This window comes from Xiphophorus hellerii, chromosome 14 (assembly GCF_003331165.1).
Source record: "Xiphophorus hellerii strain 12219 chromosome 14, Xiphophorus_hellerii-4.1, whole genome shotgun sequence".
Taxonomy (NCBI): Eukaryota; Metazoa; Chordata; class Actinopteri; order Cyprinodontiformes; family Poeciliidae; genus Xiphophorus; species Xiphophorus hellerii.
Genome location: NC_045685.1, coordinates 8,794,617 through 8,817,090, shown reverse-complemented (window position 1 = coordinate 8,817,090; position 22,474 = coordinate 8,794,617). Strand labels below are relative to the sequence as shown.

Genomic DNA, 22,474 nt, shown 5'->3' with positions numbered 1-22,474 from the left:
ACTGAAACTGGCTGCTTTTTGTATTTCCTCAATTGTTCAATGATATAAACACATTTATCTAAAAGATTTAAGTGTAGCGAACAACCAAACAGAGATGAAATCTAAAGGGGAAAATACTGTACATTCCCACAGCCCGGTTTGGGTTTACCTGAGTCCCCACATCGTCTAGAAAATATTAGGAACTTCACTGAAACATTTTCCAGATGTGGATCGGTATGAAAAAAGTCTGTTTCCAACTTTATTCCCCAGCTCTCTTTCTGTGACAGGTGGCAATACTATCACTTCTACAAAGTCGGCCAATGACAGTGTCAACAACTCAAAGTTGTGTTTGTTGCTCCCCAACAAGCACAACTTTCCACTTCTACTAACATCTGCCTTCCAAAGCCCTCTACCCCAGGGTGCTTCCCCAAGGGTTTGTTTGGGTTTGCCTGTGTGGTACACAGGAACATAGGACGCAGATATGCTTCATGCCTTTGTTGCAACACAAATATATGCGATTCAGTGATAAGGCAATGGTGCAAGGTGACTTAAATGAAGACTGACGCAACAGTTTCCTGATTAGCAGCTAATCAGGAATGGAAGGTGAACAGGATTTTTCACCCGCCACCAAAAACTTTAATATAATAGCATGAATCTACTCCTTCATTATATTTAATAGTATCCAAATTAATAAGAAATAGTCTTCTGGTACTGTTCTACTGATTTGCATAACCACCAATATTACAAGAGGTCAACCTCTGACAGTCTGGTAGAAAATCATTCTGCTGATCATTTCTGTTCATTAGTCCTGATCTGGTTTTGTCTTTAAGTAAAATAATGTATAATGACGTACGCAGACAAGCGCTTGGGTGATTTCCTTTACGTTGCTGTGATATGGATGCCTCTCTGTATAAGTTTTAAGAACTTAAAACAATAAATGGTGCTTAGTTTTAACATGGGAATTTTTTTTGTTACTTTCTACAAGCTTTTGAGGCAAGTTTCTGTGCCACAAATTGAGAAAATTGTCAAAGTAGTAGACAATAAAACCTTTTCTAGTGATTTTTAAGAAAGTAGAACATGTGCTTTCCACACTTCAGGAATTTCCTCCCCACTAATGACCACATTTGCTTCTTATCGACATCATCAGCTGAGTCAGAGCATGTATTTAGTAATGGTAACTCTTCAGATTGCCACTTAAGGAAGAACTGCTTTCCATAAACACTAGCAGCAGCGTAGACGAACCCTTCGTCTTGTTTTCCCCCCAACAATATCTCTCCTAAATAAGTGCGGCATCCCCACCAACAGGAACAGGCTTCAGACTGTTGTTCAGTAAGCCTGCGCTTATTCCTCACTGTTGATGTTTATTGGTGGACTTACCATCCATGGTGCTGTCTCTCTTTTAGCTGTAATTACTAGCAAAAATAATCACATTGATGTGTTTAGCTGTTTGCACTCGAGCTGTTTGCTTGTTCAGGAAGCAGCACATTGATCAACTGACTGATTCGGCCAACAGACACATGGAGTGGATGTTTAGATGTCCAATAGCTGCAGGCTGTATTGATAAAGACTTTATAGTAGGATGTTGGTTGGAAAATGTATGCTTTTAAGGGAAAGTTGTGCTAAATTGTTCTTGACCTGCGCCTCTCTTATTTTTTTTTTTATGCAAATCTTTTGAGATGCACACAATCACTATTCCTTCAGTCCACAAATCTGGTCTTTCTGGTGGAGAAAGAAAAAGAGTCCCGTCTTCATTTAGCCACAAGTCGTGTGGAAAATGGAGAAAGAATGGAAAGTACATGCCACGAAGTGTTGAAAACTGACATTACGTATTGCTGGCACACTGAAACATGGGGATGGCAGCTCCATGACTGATGGCGCTTGATGCACTGCAATCTTGAAAGTGGACATTATAAATTACTTTAAAAGGCTTTAAAAGATTTGAAACTGGTGGAGAAGATTGCCTTCTAGCAGAATGAAGACCTTAGGGTGTGCTGTGGTGGTGCAGGGGTTAAGCACAACCCTACATATGGAGCCCTTAGTCCTCGATGCGGCAGTCACAGGTTTGATTCCCGGCCTGGTGACCTTTGCCGCATGTCTTCTCCTTCTCTCATTATCCTCTTTCCTGTCAATTAACTATCAAATAAAGGCCACTAGAGCCAATAAAACCTTTAAAAAAAATGAATGAAGACCTTAAATATACCTGCTGGCCTAGTCAAAGGCCAGACCTCAATCATATTGAGGTTAACAGATGTTAGCAATTTAATGAGCCTCAGCTACTATGACTGAAACTAATCCCGAAAAGATTTGCAGCTGAAACTGTAGCAATATTTTGCTCAACAATGTCCTGAGTCGGGGCTCCTTATTTATGGAACAAAAACAAAACAAAACATCTTTCTTCTGTTTGCGCTTCTCTACAATTACATAACAATATAACTGTTCTGAATTTAGACTCCAACAAAATGCTTTACTTCTGATGTCCATAGAACAGTTTATTTTATAATGTATCAAAATTCTCAATATAGAAGTCATCCACTGGTCAAGAATGACTATCTTTTAAAGTTTGAAGTTTTATTGTTTAAAGTTGGTTTGCAGCAGTGTTTTCAGGACCAAAACATAATAAAAAAAAGAATAAAATGTTTTTCAAAAGATGACAAGCTCCTTCTACATTAGCCTTACCCTGACTTTGTTTGACTGCCAGGGCAGCAGGGATTAATTGTGAAATGAACACTAAAGCTCAGACAGGAAGACAGACAGCTGTGTTTGTGTTCATAAATCTGAGTCCTCTGCCTCTGGAGTGTTTCCAGTCATCAGCTCAGACTCTTCCAGTAACGTAGGATCTCCAGATTGCAGGAGATTTATTGCACTGCTGCTCAGGATTCTCCTCTGTTCTTCTTTAGCCACAGCAGCAGTCGGATAATAATATGGGTCATCTGGGGTATTAATCTTTAAAAAGAACTGTTGGTTTAACACTTGTTGCCCTCTAAGTACAGCAAGAGCTGGCCTGGCAGCTTAGGCAGTAAAGGTAAATGCTAATGGTGCCAGGAGTGTAGGGGCGCCATAAAAAGGACAACAAAAAAGTTGTCTTTTTAGGTAACATAATTTCTTAATGTGAACATTTCTATACTAACTTAGCTGCTTAATAAAATATAATAAATACGACATTTAAAAATAATGATACGGTGTTTAGCTGCCCCTCTTCTTCTCTACTAGTTGGTCTGTTCCTGCATCCTGTAGGCAAACTATCAAGTACAGACTTACAATTGTGCAAAAACCTGTCGATATTCCCCCAATGTTGATATAAAAACACAATTTCACATACATTTTCGCCATACATTAAATGAGAAACTCAATTAAAATCACATGTGAACATATTGGTTCTCACGATAAGTAAAAAACATGCTGCATCATCATCATCATCATCATCATCATCATCCTACCACTTCCTGTTTTTTTCTTCGTCTTTTCCGCCAGTAGCAACATCCGGTTGTTGATCACATGACACGCAAAAAAAGTATTTCTATTGCAGTTTTTACAATTTTCGAAATACACAAATTTTGATAAAATGACATTATCCCAATGCAAAAACTTTTTTATCGAAAACTGTGAGTTTGTTTTTTGTTTTTTTAATTGGCATGTTTCTATAAGGCAAATTTATTTTTGTAATTCCAATTTGCACAATCGGAACTACGGCAGAAAACTATTAGACAGAAAGAGCCTCAAAATCAAAAGTGACAAAATCTCGCCTACAGCGACAAAATGTCCACTCCCATTACAGTAACTCCAGTACCAACCAGCTCGCCAAACAAGCTTCACATCTGATTCCTTCACAGCCTCTCTCCAAACAGATTACGGTTGCCACTGCGTAATCCTGTTACATGTACTGTAATCTGCAACCTGCTGACCCCTGGAGGCAGCAGGAAAGCAGTACCAGGCCCCGATGTTCTGTGTTTTGATTAGCCTGGTCAACATGGCCGCTCCAGCGTCTGTGTGTGAGAGGCTGCAGGCGGGATTTAGAGGTCTGCACAGACAGCCAGGAATGTGTGTGTCAAGTGTGTCGGATGGCATCTTGCAGCGATAATCACCTGAAACCAGAGAACATCTCATTCTGAGAGGTTCGAGTCACATGGCTTGATGGAGGTAAATAAACCAGACAAGACGAGCGGGCGGGCGGGCGGGAGGGAACAGAAAACTCAATGAGGCTAATTTCAACAGATGAGTGTGAGCCGCCTCTGTTTACGCGCTCGCAACTGCTGATGCCCCAGGACAGGGAGCCGGATCGGACGCAGAGCGATTAAAGCAGCAGCAGCAGATGCAAACAGAACCGCAGAAACGTCTAACGTTCACAACCAACGCAGCTGTCTTTGTTTTCCGTTTGGCTGCTCAACAGAAAAATTAAAATTATAAAAAGCAAATAGGGTAAAACTGTGGGAAGGATGTGGGATAAACCCATAGCGTAATAACAAACACATGACCCACAAACATCCGTCCTGGTCCATTGTTGTAGAGCGAGTCCTTGGTTTTAAACGGCACACAAAGAACTCTTTGGCTTTCGTAAATGTGGCTGGATAATGCAAAGCACGTTCAAAAGCCGATCACAGAGAAACCTCAACTCGTCTTTACACCGGTTCTGTCTGCACTTATGTGGCAGCACCATTTTTCCTGGTTGAATAAAACTGTCAATCCAGACAGACACCAGGCTTTCTGAATAAAAGAATACAATTAAATCAACCAAATTCTTTGTTTGTGCACAAATTCTTCACAAATATAGGCTGTAATACAACAAGGCTTGGGGATTAATGTGGAGGCTACAGCAGAAGTGATGATGTCTGTGAAATGATTCAAAATAAAACTACATACTGCTACAATTAAGTTGGCAAATTTAGTCCTAATTTAGTCAACAAATTCCTTCTGCAGAGTAGACCAAGACATTTTTTCTTCGACTGGCTTATTTGCTTAATGCACCTCTTCTCCCTATCAGTCACACATCCCAGGTCATTTTCACCCGACTCTCTCTGCGGTACTTCAAATTTGGCTGGACCGCCGGCGCTCCGTTTAGGACTTGAAGGTTTAAATTCAGTTCATTAACCATCCAAATTTGACTCAGTTTGACCAAGAAGCCTGGTTTACCATCAAACCAAGCTAATTACCCAAGCTTCTTGGTTAGCTTATTAACCAAGGAACTACGATTGTGACATTTGCTCGTTGAGTAATTCAGTCTTTGACACAGCCTAAACAATGTTGTGGTTATTTCCAGAAAACGGGCCGTTACGTTAACAACGGTGACACAGCGCCACGTAAAAGCGCCCTGCGGCTGACTGTCTTCATTCATTATTCAGTTTATGTTACACTAAACCAGCAGAAACAAAGACGCACATGCCTCCCCCTGGGAACCCAGCATGACTCAGTCTGAGCCTCCTCGCGCTTTATAAACATTGTTTTTCAAGAGGGACCAAAAGTGGTTAGTGCTAGTAAAAGCCACTGGAAGTCAGCGGTGGTGATGCTGATTGAACGGACAGAGGGGACATTGTGCTTCACAATGACGTTTGCTGTGGTAAACATCGGATTCGCGGAAATGCGTTCACGGCTCGTCTTGGGAGAGAGGCCTACGGCCGCGGACGGCATTGTGTTCTACCGCTTTAATGTCAGAGTGCTGCGTGAACTTACCTCGCTCTTTCTTTTCCTTTGAGAAGGAGTCGAACCGTCTGCGGAGGGACTTTCTTCGTTTGCGTATTTCTGCGGGGAGAAAGGGAAAAACTAAGTTACAACGAATGTTAACCGTCGGATCGTGTGCGCTTCATTCTCAACAATAAAGATTGTGCAATCCACGGTCTGAAATGTCTTTCTTCTATTTATCGCATTGTGTACTGTTGAGATCAAACACTTCGCTGTCCTCTGTGGGGAAAAGCTCAATTGTTTTTGGCCATCTTTAGAGACAGAAGTGAACCCAAAAAGCCCACCAACGTCTTTTTTATGTTCCGTACAGACTGCATCCTCAGCACAACCTTCTTCTCTTCCCTCAACAGCAGAGCTGAATGTTTCTGCAGACAAGCCATAGCTGTTTGTTCGAACAGCCTGCTTTCCTTTGTGAGCGTAAGAAATGGGGTCAAAGAAAAACACAGAGACAATGTTTAATGTTTGCACTTTGGATTTTATGTGATTCACTGCCTGGTTGTGAAGTACATGTCTTCTGAGTCTTTTTTTTTTCTCTTCTCACTAGCATCCAAGTTAGACTTTGTAAAACCACATTTCCCTGCTGTTTTATACTCAAACTTGCACATCTATAGACTAAAATGTTTGTCTATCCTTTTTTTTTTTATCAAAGTTGCTCCAGCTAAGAGTCTCTGCACTGAAAAAGCAACTTTGTTACATCTAATCTCACTACTTTTGCTCAATTTGATTGAAAATCAAATTTCCAACCAGATCTGATGTGAACTAGCAGTATATCCACAGCTTCGTGCAAAAACGGTTCACAGGAACTTCACCGATTCCTTATGTAATTTGTTTCAAAGCAGGTCGACTCTCTTTTACAAGCTCCACGTTTCACTTTTCGGACTTGTGTATGTGCAAGAATCCCGGGGTCTGGTGTTTAGAAAAGACTAATCCGAGGATGGATTAGTCTTTTCCCGATTACGTAAGGATTTGATTTATTACCTACAGTTGCGCTTTCCAAAATACCTGCGACATGAGTAACAAAATCCCTTGCTTTTTGTTTTCAATATTACTGACAAGGACATTTTCAAAAATAGACATAGAAATAGAAACAGAGCGGGGTGGGGGTGGGGGGAGAGCGTTTCAGCTGTTGGGATAAAGAGGTCAAATTCCCACGACTGCAGGAAATTAAGGTTTATTTCTAAAGTGCAGAGCTCCTCCCAGTGAACACACGGCACCTCCATCTAAGGCTTATTTTCTATCGATGAGTGTGTGTCGCTGCACTTGTACATTTACGAAACACAGAAGAAGAAAAAGTGATGGTCAAACAGAGAGAGATGTTTGCAGAAATGTTTGTTTGTTTAGCTTTTACAAATTTAAGCTCTGGCACCTGCGTAAATAAATACCTGGAAATTGTCTGAATCCAACCTAACATCTATAGACTAAAATGTTTGTCTATCCTTTTTAACAAAGTTGCTCCAGCTAAGAGTCTCTGCAGTCTGGTGGTTGGAACGTTGCTAGTTTGAGAAAGGAAAAAGATGAACTGCAACGCAAACGCTGAATATTTTCTAAAATCTGCCAGGTTCCAGCCATGAACGTCAAACTTTATTCAGATTTCCGTGGGATAGACTGCAAGCGTAATATCACCGTGAACTGGAGAGAATGTGAACGTGACGGTCTGTTGCATAAATCCTAAAAAGAAAACATGAAAGTATGCGATCAAAAGTGAAAAACTAAAGGAGTGTGACAATGTTTTCCTGCAAGCCCTCTGAACTACTAGAAAGTAATTTGTTGTTGGTGTCTGTGTCCAAACACACGGCAACAGACGTGATTAAAAACCCCTGGAAGTGCAAATATTTGCAGGGATTAGTGTGCGAATTATGTTAATTTAATTAGTTTCTTAACAAACAAAAGGGTTCAGCGTAATATCCTAACTATATCTCTGGCGATATATAAAAAAAACCAAAAACAATAGCAGCTGCAAGTTTTATTAAATTCTTAATCTGAAATTAGTCTCCACCATAAGTTAATCAAAAGATCTGGTGTTTGCTGGTCTCTCTGCCGCTCTGCGTTTGATTATTGTTGAATTAAGAGAAGGTAGACGGGCTGGAGACCGGATAAAACGAGAAAAACAGACGGCACAAAAGACGACGCGGAGACCCAGATAGCGTCGTCGTCCCGGTAAGAAAAGAGACTCAAGAATAAGGGGGCATGAGAATGAACTCCAAAAACAACAACAACAACAAAAAAAAATAGCAGTGAGGGATCTGGTTAAAACGTGATATGAGAAAACAAAACTATGGAGCGAAATCTGATAGAAGCAGCGAGGCAGACTGAGGGAGAACGCAACAGAAGCCCGAGGAGGACGAGCGGGGAGGAGGGCGAAGCCTCGGCCGAAACAGACACGCTGCTCTGCGGAGATTTCCCCTCTCAAGGGAGACGAGGAGATAAACTATTCCCACACTTGCTCACTGAGAGCTTTGTCTGCAAGCCAGGCGGGAAAAAAATAAAATAAAATAAAATCTTTCACTCAGCTGATGCTAAAAACCTCTGTCACGTTGCCCTTTGTTGTTCCAAGTTTATCTTCTTTAGAGCAAACTTACAGCGTCATCATCTTTAGAGGACAGTTTTTCAAAGAACTGAACTCTGTCTCTGTTCGACAAGGAAGATGTGGGAAATTGTGAATTTGAAAAACTTTAGAAATCTCCCAGGAACAATACCGGTGGTCTGCTGTTTAACGAGTTTCAGATTATTTGTACAACCTCAAGTTGCCAACAGATTTAATCCGGTCAATATTCCTTAAGCAAAACAAAAGAATCAGCCGAAGAAAAGATGTGCGTAAATTAAAAATAAAAAAACTAAGTATACGACACAATTTCAAGGTGTAAAGATATTTAGTTTTATTCCTAACTATGCTTCAATTCTTAATTGACACAATTTCAAACCAAACTTTCGCTTTTGACCATAGCATGATTTGTTTGTAAGATACAAGCATGTTTCATATCAGTAAACTGTAAAAGTTGCATAGTTTAATAGAGGTTGTTGAAAGAGCTTTTTTTTATTTTTATCAGTACTTCACATATCAGTGTATACTTAACATTTTTATTGCCATGGAAACTAAGAAACAGGAAATAGAAAATGATTCGTCCGTTTCCCCCATCATTTTTTTCTTGTCTTTCTGATCTGTGGCCCAATAAGGAAAAGATGTCAAGTTACAGTAAATCGTTTTTTTTAAATGTTATGAGTAAGATATGAGAAGATTTCCAGAAAATGATACAAGCAGAGAGTTTCACAGGAAGAGGAAGAAATGCAGTAACTCAACCTCAAAAGATGTTTCAGAGTTTTCTTATAGAATATTTTAGTGCTTCTGTTTCGATGAGGAGTTTTTGTTGCTGAAAATTTTTATTTTTAGTTTTTAACATCAAGATCAAATTTATTCTTTGCTCTATTATCGAAGAAAGAAATAACATCGGAGGAAAATAAAGAAATAAAAAAAAAATTATGTTCATCTATTTGGACATTTTGCATTTTTGTCTAGTTCATTAATCATTTTGGTCACAAACCAAAAACAGTATAGATTCTTTCAAAAAACAGAAAAATATAGACAGGGTCTTTTGAGTGATTTTCACCCTTTGTCAAGCAATTATGAATTCTATTAAAAAATAAAATAAAATGAAGCAAACTCAGTTACGTTTAGATTTCCAAGAAAATGAGTGAAAACTGTGAAATGGTCCTTTATCACGCCGTCAAATCAGAAGCTAGCTTCAGCATTCTGCACTAATATAGTGAAGCACAAACAAGTAAATGTTTGGCACTCAAATGTTCAAGAGGTTAGAAAAACTGCTGGAAACAACAAAATCTGGGACTGGAAAATATGAAATCTGTAAATAAAAATCGCCGAGCATCCTTGAAAGACACTGACCAGAAAATGTGAGCAGGAGCAAAATCTGTGATTTTTAAAAATTATTATTATTGGATTTTTAATTTTTTTAAACCTTGATTTATGAATTTCATCACTTAGCAAGTCTGGACATCTATGAGAACCAAAGGGCTGCATCTAAAAACGGGAAACTATGTAGAGTGCATTTTGATTTTTGGACAGTTTAGCCTCGATTAGCCTCACAGACGATGATGTTTTAGGATCCTGTTTGCTCGTAGAATAGAGATTTGTTTTGGACTAGATGAGGTGCTGGAAAATATCCAGAGGAAAGTTCTGGGTCCTTTTAGGGAAATCCTTTTATAGCTCTTAAAGCTTGGACACATTTTCATTTGAATGTTCACAGATTTCTCAGAATAATAAAATGCTAAAAACTTCTTCTAAGCCTAAAATACTTACAGACTGAATTTTCTGTCATCTATGGTTATATAAAATGACATATGCACCTACACATTTTCACTATGAACTCCCTTATTAATATAAGACTGATTACTTCATTAATTATGGCCAACCATGCTGGTCCAAATTCAAGAGGGAAAATGTGACACAAATTTTACTATTTTCACGTATTATGCAATTATTTTTTTTTACTATCACCGTTTTAAATGCAGCAAAAAAAATCCATATGGAAAATGAAACTGGACAGGCTGAATGTATAACATTTATGATTAAATCACAATTTAAGATTATCATTTAATCACAAACTGATTAAATGATCAAAATCATTTAATCAATTTCAAATAAACAGTGTGGATGTTCTGCTGTTGTTCCAGGCAAACGTATTTAAAGTATTAACTACTTTAAAAAAATGTTTTTGCTGTCACAAACACAAACTTTAATTGTATCGGGATTAATGAGTAAAAATCTGAAAAGTGCAGCATGTTTTTTAAACATTTTTATTAAGCTCCCTTTAGCCGAATGCAAAACATAGAATGCTGGGAAACCTGTAATGTGTGAAATACATTTTTAAATTAAAAATTTCAAATTAAAGCACATTCATGTATTAGAAAGGCACAGTCAAAGTACAGGAGGAAGTGGCAGGAGCGCAAATACACACCACACTTTTCAGATTTTAGTTTGCAGGTTGATTCAATTTTGTTTTTATTCCAGTTCTTTCCACAGGATGAAGTCAACGAAACTCAGTGGGGTTTAGTTTCCCTTAGGGGGAATTTAAAGACGCAAACACGGGGCAAGTTTTGTGAAGTTGGATGGCCGCTAAAGTTTCTCCTTGGGGATGTGAACGAAACCCACAAACTGTGAAGAAAAAAGCATAATTGAGCTGAAAAAAAAAAAAAGAAGACGTATATCGAGCCTCAAATAGAAACGTGGTCAAAGTTGAGCTGGTTAGTTATTTGAGAAAAAGTTGGGACTCTGAGAAAAGTAGCTTAATGGCCACAGCAGCAGCAAAAAAAAAAAAACCCCTGTCTGTATCCCTCAGGTCTCAATAAAACCTGGGAGAAAACGTCTGGGTCTATGAGGTGTGTGTGCGGGAAAAAAAAAACAAAAACAGTTGCGGCGCATTGGAGCAACTATTTCCTATTACCATATGGATTCAACTCTTTGGAGTTCAGGCGGATCAAGAGGTTCCATGAAAACAATATTTCAAAGCGGGGAGCATCAAGCGGAGGAATGCCGCGCAAATAAACATCTGAGCCAGGATGAAGGCTCGACTTTCCTTCTGAAGCGCTTCAGAGATTCTTAGTGCAATGTTCGTAATGCGTCAGCAGCCACAAAGTCAAGCACCTTTGGATTGAGGAATGTTTGGGTTTTTTCCCCCCAGGTATCTCAAAAAGTCACGAGACGGGAAGAAAACCTCTGGAGTAATGAATCGATCATATGACGGTTTAACGTCTGATTGGTTTCAGCTTCTGTTCATCGGGGCAGAGATAATGAAATAAGAGGGTCACGGAAAGGTTAATCTTGAGGCTTTGGTCACGGTGTTATCTAACAAAGCAGTAATATATTGGCTTCTTCTTCTTCTTCCTGGCAGGATCTTTAAAAAGGATCATGTAAAGAAGCTGCTGCCTTTTAATATTTCAGCTCAGATTATTAAGGTTTTACTAAGGATAATATGTTGCAACGATTCACTGATCTCACGAGACGAAGACGATAAGAACAGGATGGGATATTTACGGGAAAAATCCGAATCTTGTTTTCTCTATTTCGTTCTGGGAATTTATCCCAAAGGATGATGATGATGATGATGATGGAAATCTGGGGTCAAGCAAAAAAAAAGCCCCTGTTCTCAAGAAGAAAGTGATTCAGCCCACACTGCAAAAACACAAAATGTTACCAAGTACATTTGGACAAGTTTCTGGTGAAAATATCTTAATACGGTTGAAATAAGACAAAACCTAACTGACAGGTAGATTTTCTAAAACATATGGGAGCTTGTTAGTGACAACAAAGTTCCAGTTCCACTGCCAGATTATTTGATTTATAACCAGTACTTTTTCATCAGTTTCAAGCTAAAGGTCGAATGCTCAAGAAGCTACTCCACTGTCCTCCTCCTACCTTTGGGAATGTTGATCTTACAGTCCAGGTCTCTCTCCTCCAGGTGGTACAGCGCCACTACCTGCAGCCGGGCGCGCTCCAGCTCTGACAGGCTCTGGATGGGAACCGGCTGCAGACGCACACTCTGTCCCAACATGGTCGCCCAGGTGTGGTCCCCCTGCAAGCAGAAAAGAGTCAAGGTCTAAAATCTCTGCGAAAATTAGACATTTGTGTCATTAATCACAGAGACAGGTCTCTCTTCTATCCTGAAAAGTTCGATGAAACAAACCAGAGTTCATCAAATTCTTCAGAGAAGATGATCAAACAACCATCAAACACTTTGTTTGATGCCTCAAAACGTCCACAACACAAAAAGTAAGAGTTTTCTAGTGACCAACTTCAAGTCAAGCGCTTCTATTCTGGTGCAAAATATAGAGTTATTGCCCTGCTAATTGTGTTTGCAGGTATTATTCACTGGTTTATTTTTATCTGAGCCATTCTTTGCAAAATACCATTTTGATACTCTTTGTCTGTTGACCTTGGGGTCTTTGGTTTTATTTCTCTCATTAGACAAAGCTTCGGCCAACACACTGGTAATGCATTTTAGAACGGAGCATCAATGTCTGTCACATTTCTGTTTTCAGAAAACAGACTAAATGTAAACACAGGCAGGAAAGTCTTCAGAAAGTTGTGATACTATTTCTACCAGTAACTTTTTTTTTTTTAACGGTTGTCATATCAAGATTTACGATTAGCCAACTTTTCCCAAATGGTTTAAAAGTCCTTTTATTGAGAAGCCAGAGTGACGAGAGTCAGAAATCCACTTTCTCAGGCAGCACAGATTTTCCCCTCCCCCACCTGTTACTAGGCTGGCTGAAAGAAGACTACGACACTTTTTCCTTACATGCAAGAAACACAAAGTCGACTCTTTGGACGGTCATGCATCAAAATTAAAGAAACACCAACTACAGCTGGCAAGCTAAATATTATGATAAATAACAACACAGTTGCGTTGAGATCATTTTCATAGAATATATTGATAACGCCATAATAATGCAAGTTTTCCCTCTCAAAGACCAACAAACTTCAATTTAGTAAAGAACATTTAACACTGGAACTGAAACACATTTTACATATCCAAACATAAAACACATCAAAACCAATAAACAGAAATAAAAAACACACACAACCAACACCATAAATAAAATGGATTATGATTTCTCTGTAAACAGAATTCAAAGAACATTAATCATCAGAATGGAACGTGTCGAGCTCAAATAATTTCCCTTTTCTCTGTCAGTAGAGCTTGTAAACGTTACTTTGTGGCTCCCGCCGCCTCTCATCGAGCTTATGGAGCATTTGACTCAGATCAGCCGTCTGTCCCTCAGCTGCAGAGGTAAAAATAAACTGTATATAAAATCCGTACATGGCGGTCAAACAGCGTCCGACTTTAAACCGTTAATATAAACTCGTAAAATGCATTGTGTAAAACTTGCAGTACCATCAAACATCTTCTGTATACATTCACATTACTGGGTGGACTTACGGGCACACAAAACACAATCAAGTCTCGCTTAAATATTCATGTGCTCGGTGGAATGAAAGTATAAAAATGTGGCAGCACTTTGACAGAAGTTTCACTCTAAATAAAAAGGAAAGTAGGACTTTAATAGTGGCAGCCCAGTTTCATAGCAATTTATATCTAAATGTGTTTACTTTCAGTATGGGCTGTTTTACACAGCTGCGGCCGTCGGATAGCGTTCAGTTTTGTGTCCCAAAGACGCATGAGGATGTGTGTTTTTAGGTGCGAAATACTTGAGTCAACCTCAAAACAAAAGTAAAAATGCATTGTGAGGAAGCTGACTGAAAGGGGGGGGGGCATTATGCAACATAAAAAGCCAAACTTCAGTTTTAAAAATACAGTCAGGTATTTAGGAGAAATGTCCAGAGGTCTAGTGAGAGTTAAATTCAAATGTTAGACAGTTTGTTACATTCAGAGGGACCGGTGCGCCTCACAAAATAGACGAGGAGTAAAATATTATGCGGAAATGTTGATGCAACATCTCAAAAGTTAAAGTTTTGATGGAAATAGGTGTATCGGATAAAAAATGACCATATGTATAGCATAAAATAGGAGACAATTGGGATTAAGCAGTTGATTTGGATTGGTTCAAAATTTCAGCAAGCTATATATACTGTGAGAAGTTTGCGGGAGGAAACCTAAAATGTTTGACCCAAAGTACCAAAGTCATGTTGGCAAACTTGTTAATTTGTAAGAGAGACTCGTTGTTCTGGAATGTAGCAAATAAAAACAATAAAGGGGCAAACAGTTAGTCTGATCTGGCATGTCTGATCTGAATTACTGGCGCCTTAAACTGGAATCATGTCGCTTAAAAATAATCTTGTGATCCAGAGAAGGTGATCTTGAAAAGAGCAGGGTGAATGTAAAGTGTTGGGAGGACAGATTGGTGAGATAAAGGTCAACCAGAGCCAGACTAACTCATGAAATGTCTGCCTCCCGACTTTTCAAACCCTGTCAGACAAAAATGCAAATACGTCTGCAGTGTGACCGCAGGCAAAAAGGGATTCCTTCCTCCAACTGCTGGGCTCTCAGGAGTAAAGGAGGAATTTCGTGCAAAATGTAAATAAGACATCTGTATCAGGAACACTGTGTTTACTAAAACGTTCAGAGTTTTGGTGCAAAACAAACAAATACTTTAAAGCTAAAACTCAAACCTTTTAGATGGGAAGAGCTAAATCAATGTCACGGCGCATTCTTTTTGATCAACGGTTCAGTCGGGGCATTGTAAAGTCGTAGCCACTGCTACAACTTCAAAATGTTTCTGTCTTTTGCAGACTCTAACCAGCATTACTGAAACGTTTGAAGCATGCGAATGGATTCGTTTATGCATTCCATTCTAAACCAGTTTTATTTGTCGCATTACATAACCTGGAAGAGACGTTTGGGGCAACTGTTGCCATTAGAAACTGCAGAAATAGCATGTATGTTCAGCTGGCTAAGATGTTGGGTTTAATTTGTGATATTTTATGGAGTAACTCAGATCTCCACCTTGGTTCATTACCGAATACGCATGTATGTGTGTACGTTTATGAAAACACATACAACAGTATATTATGTTTAAAGCAGAAATGCAAGATATTTAAGATTTATAAAAAATATAGAAATATAAAGTGCTTCACATGTGGCTACATCTATGTCTATTTTGATGTAACAAAATATTTAATGTTTCAATAGTTGATTTTTGGTGTTTTTATGATGTAGCCCTCTGAATTACATTGTTGGTGAAATTTGCTATTGAAATAAACTTGACTGATATGTAGGGTTGATGTGTTAAGAACTTCGATTCACCATTCATCTTGCTTTTTATTCATCACAGCGATATGAACAAAAAGATGCAAACATCTGGTTTTATAGAAGTTTAGTAAAAGAAAATGCATAATGTTTTGTAACGTCGCTAAAAGTCATTACGTATTTTCTCATTTTCTTTTTTTTTATTGGAAAGGAAAATAATATCCCATCCCAGGTCTGCAGTTGCCCAGTTATGCTTTGTGTGCCTTCATGATGACAACATATCAGCAAAACAGAGTGATTATACGTTATGACCCCATAATAAACGAAACACTACTTAGCATTTCTTACTGCACTGATTCCATTTGTAGATTTGAGTTTCCATTCTTCCCGACCTTTCCTTACACCCTGTCTAGTTATGGGCTGCTGTCAATAGCAGGAAGTAGGAAACAAGACAATTCACGCCACATGACAGCCAACCCACACAGGAAGACGGAGCAATGGAGGATTTTGTGCCAGGCTTGCAAGATATTTTTCCACATGTGAACCAAAAACAGTCTGGAGCAGGATAAGACCATCAGATATTCTTTACTTTTCTTTCTTTTTTTTTACATCTCTGGACTAATTAAGAGAACTGGGGTTTTTTTTTGCTAATTTGCATCAAAAGCATGTTCAAAGAATTGTTTAAATCTGCAAAACATTTGTACTGACAGAATGAATAATCACTGCAGAGAAACACCTGCTGTACCACACTGATTATCTAGGTTTATAATGAAATATGGCTATTCATAAAAGCAGCATAAAAATACAAAATAATGTGCATGCATGCAAAGACCAGCTTGTTGCTGTGCCTGCCTCATGATGAGGTGACGGAGCTACAGAAACACTCTCTAACAGCTAGCAGGTGTTTCTCACTCCTCTCCTCCACATGCGGGATCAAACATGTTGACGTCTCCCCTCCAGACCTCCATGTTTCTCTCTGTCTTCGTTTTGTGATGTTCCTCATTGGCCGCGGCCTTTCGTTGTGACCTCATCAGTTGACCACAAAGCCAAATGAGACCGAATGCCAACCCATGTTAGCCTCGTTAGCTCGAGGCAATTTATTTTGCGCTGCATTCATTTCCGTTTCAGTGATGTGAAATGACCCGATCCAGGTGAGTGTTTAAAAAAAAAGACGAAGTGTTGAATGTCCTGAGAGAACCAGTTCTTTTGTTTTTGAGATTAATATTTGCTAAATCTCCATCCTGTCTTATAGAGAAACTTGGTGAAATAATGATTAGAAAAATGAATAACCTTTAAAAAAGAAGTGGTGAGAGAGATAACTAACTCTAAACACTAAAGTAAGTAAATTTTGATATTTAGGACCAGAAATGTTCAAATTTGAAAGCTTTGGTACCTGGAGAAGGCAGAATGTAGATGAGGATAGGGGTTTATATTTGTGGCACTTTACAACTTTTTTCATTTGAGAATTGCTTACATTTTTATTTCCTGTAAAAATATATTTACACTTGTTTCAGAAATAAGCACTCTGCCTTTGCTTCAATTTTACAGCTAATATTTTAGTTTAGTTCAGTATTCACCAATATGCTGATGACGCACTTCTCTGCCTAACACGTTCCTGCAAACTGGCAATCTAAAAGAGCATGAGCACTATGAAATAGTTAAAGCTCTTGAGGATATAATAAGACAGATAAGACACGAACGATCTAATATTACACAAAGCCTTCAGACTGAACACACACAGTTAAAAATTAGGATAGAAGTTCAAATTCAAAAATACTTTATTGATTCCAAAGGGAAATTAAGTGTTTTTGTAACTCACATTAATTCAAAAGAATAATAAATGGAAACTAAAAACTCAAATCTTATCTTAATAATCCCTTAGGTTTTCTGCATCTCTTTCATCAGGGGTGTGTTGATGTGATCAGAGGCTCGTCATTTAATAATCCGTTCAAGATTTCACCCACATCAACAGAGGAACAAAACACACTGTGACATCAAGCAGATTTCAATTTCTTCATTTCGGTCTTTTTGCTGATACAGTTTGACAAAAGCTTTTAATTTTCTATCAAGGAAACACAAACGCGTCCGTCAGTGTGTTCTGTCCTGTTTGAGGATTTACATAACGAACGTGTAAGAACAGAGTTTCCTCAGATCTAATGACGTCTCATTATCTTCTCATTATTCGGCTTCACACTGTGTTCCCGAGAATTAATAGGACACGGTGGCTGGTTTTCATTAAGATGTGTCTCAAAACACAGCTTTACACACATTAGTATGTAAACGTGCTCTGGGAGTGGCTTACATACAGTCACACACGCACACAAGTAGGATTTACTAATAGGTTCTTGGCAGAGCCAAAGACTTGTGCCTTAACAGGTCACTCGTTGACACAGCAGCTGTTGTGTCACGTTCGACTAAAATTTCATGTTTACCGCACAAACACGTAGATTCAATTTTGACGTCTACACTAAAATTAAAACAGTCCCACAACTGTCAAGGCGTGAAACATGAGCCCAGACTTGCACAACTAGAGGAGCATTAACAGCTTCACACTTTGCAGAAAAACACCAAACACGTCGATAAAGCTGTGACACTGAAATAGATATTGGTGTTCCTTCTTGGTAATATCAAATGCTGTTTTATAAAAATATTTTTGGGATATTTGTGAAATCTGTCAATATCTCATAATAGTGTAGTATGAGACAGATAATTGACAAAAATCGAGCTCTTCTGCCTTCTTCCAGTGCTAACTAAAAACAACCAATCAGAACCAGAAGGCGGGTCTTAGTGCTGTTAATCACGCTTGTGTACACATGGTGCCTCTTCTTGAGCAAGATGCAGGGCACACTCTGGGTCAGGTCGCCAGTCCATCATGAGCCAAATAGATAAATATCTACGCACTGAGACTGAACAATATTCCAAAATTGTGCATTATTACCAACTCCAAGAACCCAAACACTCCCCACTGCTCCATCTCATCACACCTCCGCCGCTGTGCTTTAACTGTTACATTTCATACTCTGATGTAATCCTGAACCCAACCTGAATAATTTTCATCTCATCTGACAAAAGATTGTGCTTTAAGTTCATTAGAGCTCCTGCACTTTTTCAGCAAATAATCTGCCCCCCTTTGTGAAGAAGTCAATATGTTGCTTGTTTTTCCAGATTAGAACAAAGGCAACATTTTTGTTGCTTGGCAACTGATATCATACAGAGTTCAAACCATCTGAGCTTTCCCTGAAACTCGTCTAATGATAACCCCTCAAAGATTTACCTATTTGTCTTTTTTCAGACAGGAAGGTTGAAAAGGTTCTACATTAACGCACTCATTTTTATTTCAATAATCAAATTTTTATGAGAAAACCTCAATTGGTGATCATAGGCAAACACTTGGTTTGGGTTAAGTTTATAATTTGGACTATATTTTCAGATATAGTCCAAATTCTGCTAGTTAGCTAATTTTGTTGTAGCAGAATTTGCAACAACTCGGGGAGTAAAGACGGTAAATTTATGTTTCACATAAACTAAACTATTAGTAAACACAGAATAACACAACAAATTCTGCTATGTTCAGGTCTATTTGGAGAAAATAGAGTAAAATATAAAATCTGAGTTTATATTAATAAAATATAAAACTCAGAGTTTTATATTTTGAGCTAATTTGGAAAAACTTTCTAACTATCATGCAATTATCAGTGATTTATGAGGCCTAAAAGGCAAACAAAACAACTAAAGATAGATATCCAAAGATTGTCAACATGAAAATCACACAGTATCCACACAGACACACCGACACACACACACACCCACCCACCCACACACACACACACACACCAACTGTACCTGTAGGAGGGCTTTTCTCAGTTAAAATCCCCAAACTTTTGTTGCCTTTAGTTTGCAGAGCCTTGGTTATCCAGACTTTGTTCAGCAAAACAAATTCATCTCAGCTTCATCTGAGCTGAACGAGACTGACTGGAGAGGGCTGAGCAGTGTGCTAGATTAAGAGAAAAGGAGGAGGAGGAAGACAAACGGTGCCGCCGACTCGACTTCTTACAACATAAACACAAGAGAGGAGGGAGGAGAGAGGAGAGACGGGGAAAAGGGCAGAAGAAACTGGATAGATGGAAACGCAGTGAAGTTTATAGACAGTGGGAAAGATAACCGGGTGAAATTATCAGCAGAAACCATGAATGTAATAAAGAGGAGGGATTTAAAGAGGCAATAAAGGGATGTTATTGCCACTTTATGAGGAGGGGTCTTTAAAGAAACACATGGATCTGAGCAAACACAGACAGAAAGACAAGTTTGGAGGAAAATGGAAAAGAGAATCAAAATTGGCAAACACGGGAACTGAAAAGGGGAAAAAAAGAGATGGGACAGAAAGTAGGAAACAGGAGTATGGTGAGAAAATATTAAAGGGATAACTGAAGAGGAAATGGAAAAAAAGCATCAGCTACCAATGAAGAGAAGGAGGTAATAAGAAGAACGGTAAAATGCTTCCCAAGACAAGACGATACACAACACCGGGTTAGCATGGCAAAGCAAGAACCCTTTTTTGTTTGGTTTTTACAAATATAGTTAACATATATTTAGCCAATATAGTCACAGATCACACACATTGCTCTCGATGGTCAGAAGTCATTGGGTATGACCAGCCCAAATATTGTAACTTTGAGAAAATATTCCAAAGGTTAAACTTCTCTGTAGCGATACGATAATCTCACAATACGATATATGATATTCTGATCACAATATGATATGTATCACGATATTTGGCAAACAATGCAATTCAGTACAATTCAGTACACTTTTATGATTTTCTGAAAGATTTTAGAAGGACTGAGTGATTTTAGTGACATTTTGTGTTCCATAGACTTGGATTTAATTAACTGAAAATTGATTAAAAGCACCAACTACACAATACCTGACTCTGATTGGACAGAGTCTAACAGTCTACAGTTGGACAAAATGAAACAAAGATGCAGTGAGAAAATTAGTTTCTGTCATTTAATTCATGTGGATTTGACATAAAACTCAAAGTTTCAACAGTGATCCGGGAGCTAGGTGGGGAGATGATCAGCCTCTGTAGACTCTCAATATGCAAATGATTGCACTTATGTTTTTCTTTGGGAGTGGCTGCGTTTTGGAGTAAAAAAAGTCTTTTGGACTCTAGGGAAAAGGCTTTTCCACCTTGGCTCCTGGAGTTAGCCATGGCTGTAAGCTGTTTACTACTAGCTGCTGGGGGAGCGGCTCTGCCTCACCCCGTAGTGATCGACCTTGCAGCTGCACAGCGCCGCCATTCCCCTACTGGATCTCTGAGTAGCTGCATCTCAGACTGCCAGGATCTCATCGTACTCTCAGTCTCTGATACTCTTTGTCAATTACTAACAAGAATGATCGATCCGCCATCGTCATCACGGGAATCCTCAGATTCCTGCTGCGGGTTTCCCCTCTTCGTCTTCCGGCTCAAAACAGAGAGCCACTGCATCCTGCGTGTTCATTCTTCAGGTAATCCTTTATATACAAAAGAGAAACCACTAAGCTAAAAACAAATTACGAAGTGGATCCCACTAGTTGCTCCGATATCCAAACTTTGCATTAATTTAGCAATCTCACTGCTTTTGCCGCTGTTCTGTTCACATCGCTACTGTGTTCCGCTTCTCTTTCACGGTTACTTGCGCAACTTTGCTTCGTTTCTTAGCAACAAAATACAACCCATCGTTATTTATTGAAGATTTGAGATTTCCAAAAACAAAGGAATCTAATATTGCGTTTCGTTTTTTACGTTTGGAAACTCATTCCCTTTCACATAACCGGAAAAGCCGTTTTTTGACATTTCTCTGACATTCGGAAAAATATGGTTTACTTATTTTAGCATAACTCCGGTTTTACTTGCCCTATTAACACAATTAAAAAACTGGTGTGTAGTTTATAATGTGTACTTTAAGAACAAGATGAAAGTGAGACAGGGGAAGGCGGAGTCTTGCTGCTTCGCCGTCACAAACCAGACATGTTAAAACGACGGTATAAGCCTAACCATACGCTATGGTTTAACGTATCGATACTCGCAGATGAAAAATCGATACCTTCTGAGGGTAGAAAAAATCGATAAATATCGTAGAATCGATATAATTATACAGCCCTACTATTATTCAAGGGCTAGAGAGACAGAGACAGATTTTACTTTGAAGAACATGTAGAGTCAGTAAGGTATTGCTAGGTCAGGACGGGTGAAATGATAACATGTTGGATTGAGAAATACAGATTTTAAGAAGTATCAAGACTAATTCATAAGAACCAATAGGAAGGTAAGGACACAGAAGAAGTTAGGAGGGAGAAAGACAGAAAGAGAAGAAGACGGAGGCAAGCGGGAGGGAGCAAGCAAAGGATTAAAACGACAGGATAAAAGGTCTATAAAAAGGACAGGGGAGAGCATAGCTGAAAGAAAGAAAAAGGCTGTGAGGAAACCTGCTGAAGTGAGAGATGATCAAGTCGTAGGATATGTTAGTGGGCGTCAAAAGCTTCTCTGAGCCCCGATCTGACCTGGATCTCCTCTAATTGAGCTGGAATTAAACCACCTCTATGACGTTGGATATGTGAGATCATGATCAAGGCTTTCATGATGTTTAAAGAGACAAAACAACATGATCAGCAACAAGTTATACATAGCACAGCATGAAGTAGACGTATGTTGTTGTTTTTTTATTCCTGTTGTTTTTGATCAGAATCACAAAAATCACTTCTAATTGTTAAATGCCAGAATAATAATAGATGATTTTTCTTTATTACTTTCTTTAAATTTTGGAATTTCTGACAGGCTGAGTCAGTTTTATAGGCCATAATGCGCGTACACACACACACACAGTCATGACTTCCATTCATTTTCTACAGCCTACCCCTAATCCTAACCACCACATACCTAGCCCCTAATTCAAAAACAGCATTTCCCTTCATGGGGACCAAGAAAATGTCCCCACATGGAGCAGTGGTCCCCACACCCCCACTTTGCAGACAGAAACAGGTTCCCACAAGTATATAAAAATCTGGTTCACACACAAACCTTTTAAGTTCTGTCCACTGTAGGACAGCTGCCTTTGCAACTA

The 22,474-nt window shown here is 38.8% G+C and overlaps 1 protein-coding gene across 3 annotated transcripts in view; it reads right to left on the bottom strand.

The window, feature by feature from the left end:
• The window catches only part of arhgap36 (Rho GTPase activating protein 36), a 64,476-nt gene that overhangs the window by 16,532 nt on the left and 25,470 nt on the right, over positions 1–22,474 (bottom strand). For 2 of the 3 annotated variants that reach the window (XM_032583673.1, XM_032583671.1), the window contains 2 exons: positions 12,080–12,236; positions 5,644–5,712 (listed from right to left, as the gene is read on the bottom strand). In XM_032583673.1, coding sequence (XP_032439564.1) covers positions 5,644–5,712; positions 12,080–12,215 — 205 coding nt within the window. In that variant the 5' untranslated portion in view covers positions 12,216–12,236. Of the gene's footprint in view, positions 1–5,643; positions 5,713–12,079; positions 12,237–19,214; positions 19,364–22,474 lie in introns of those variants that run through there. The other variant, XM_032583672.1, reaches the window with a different exon arrangement.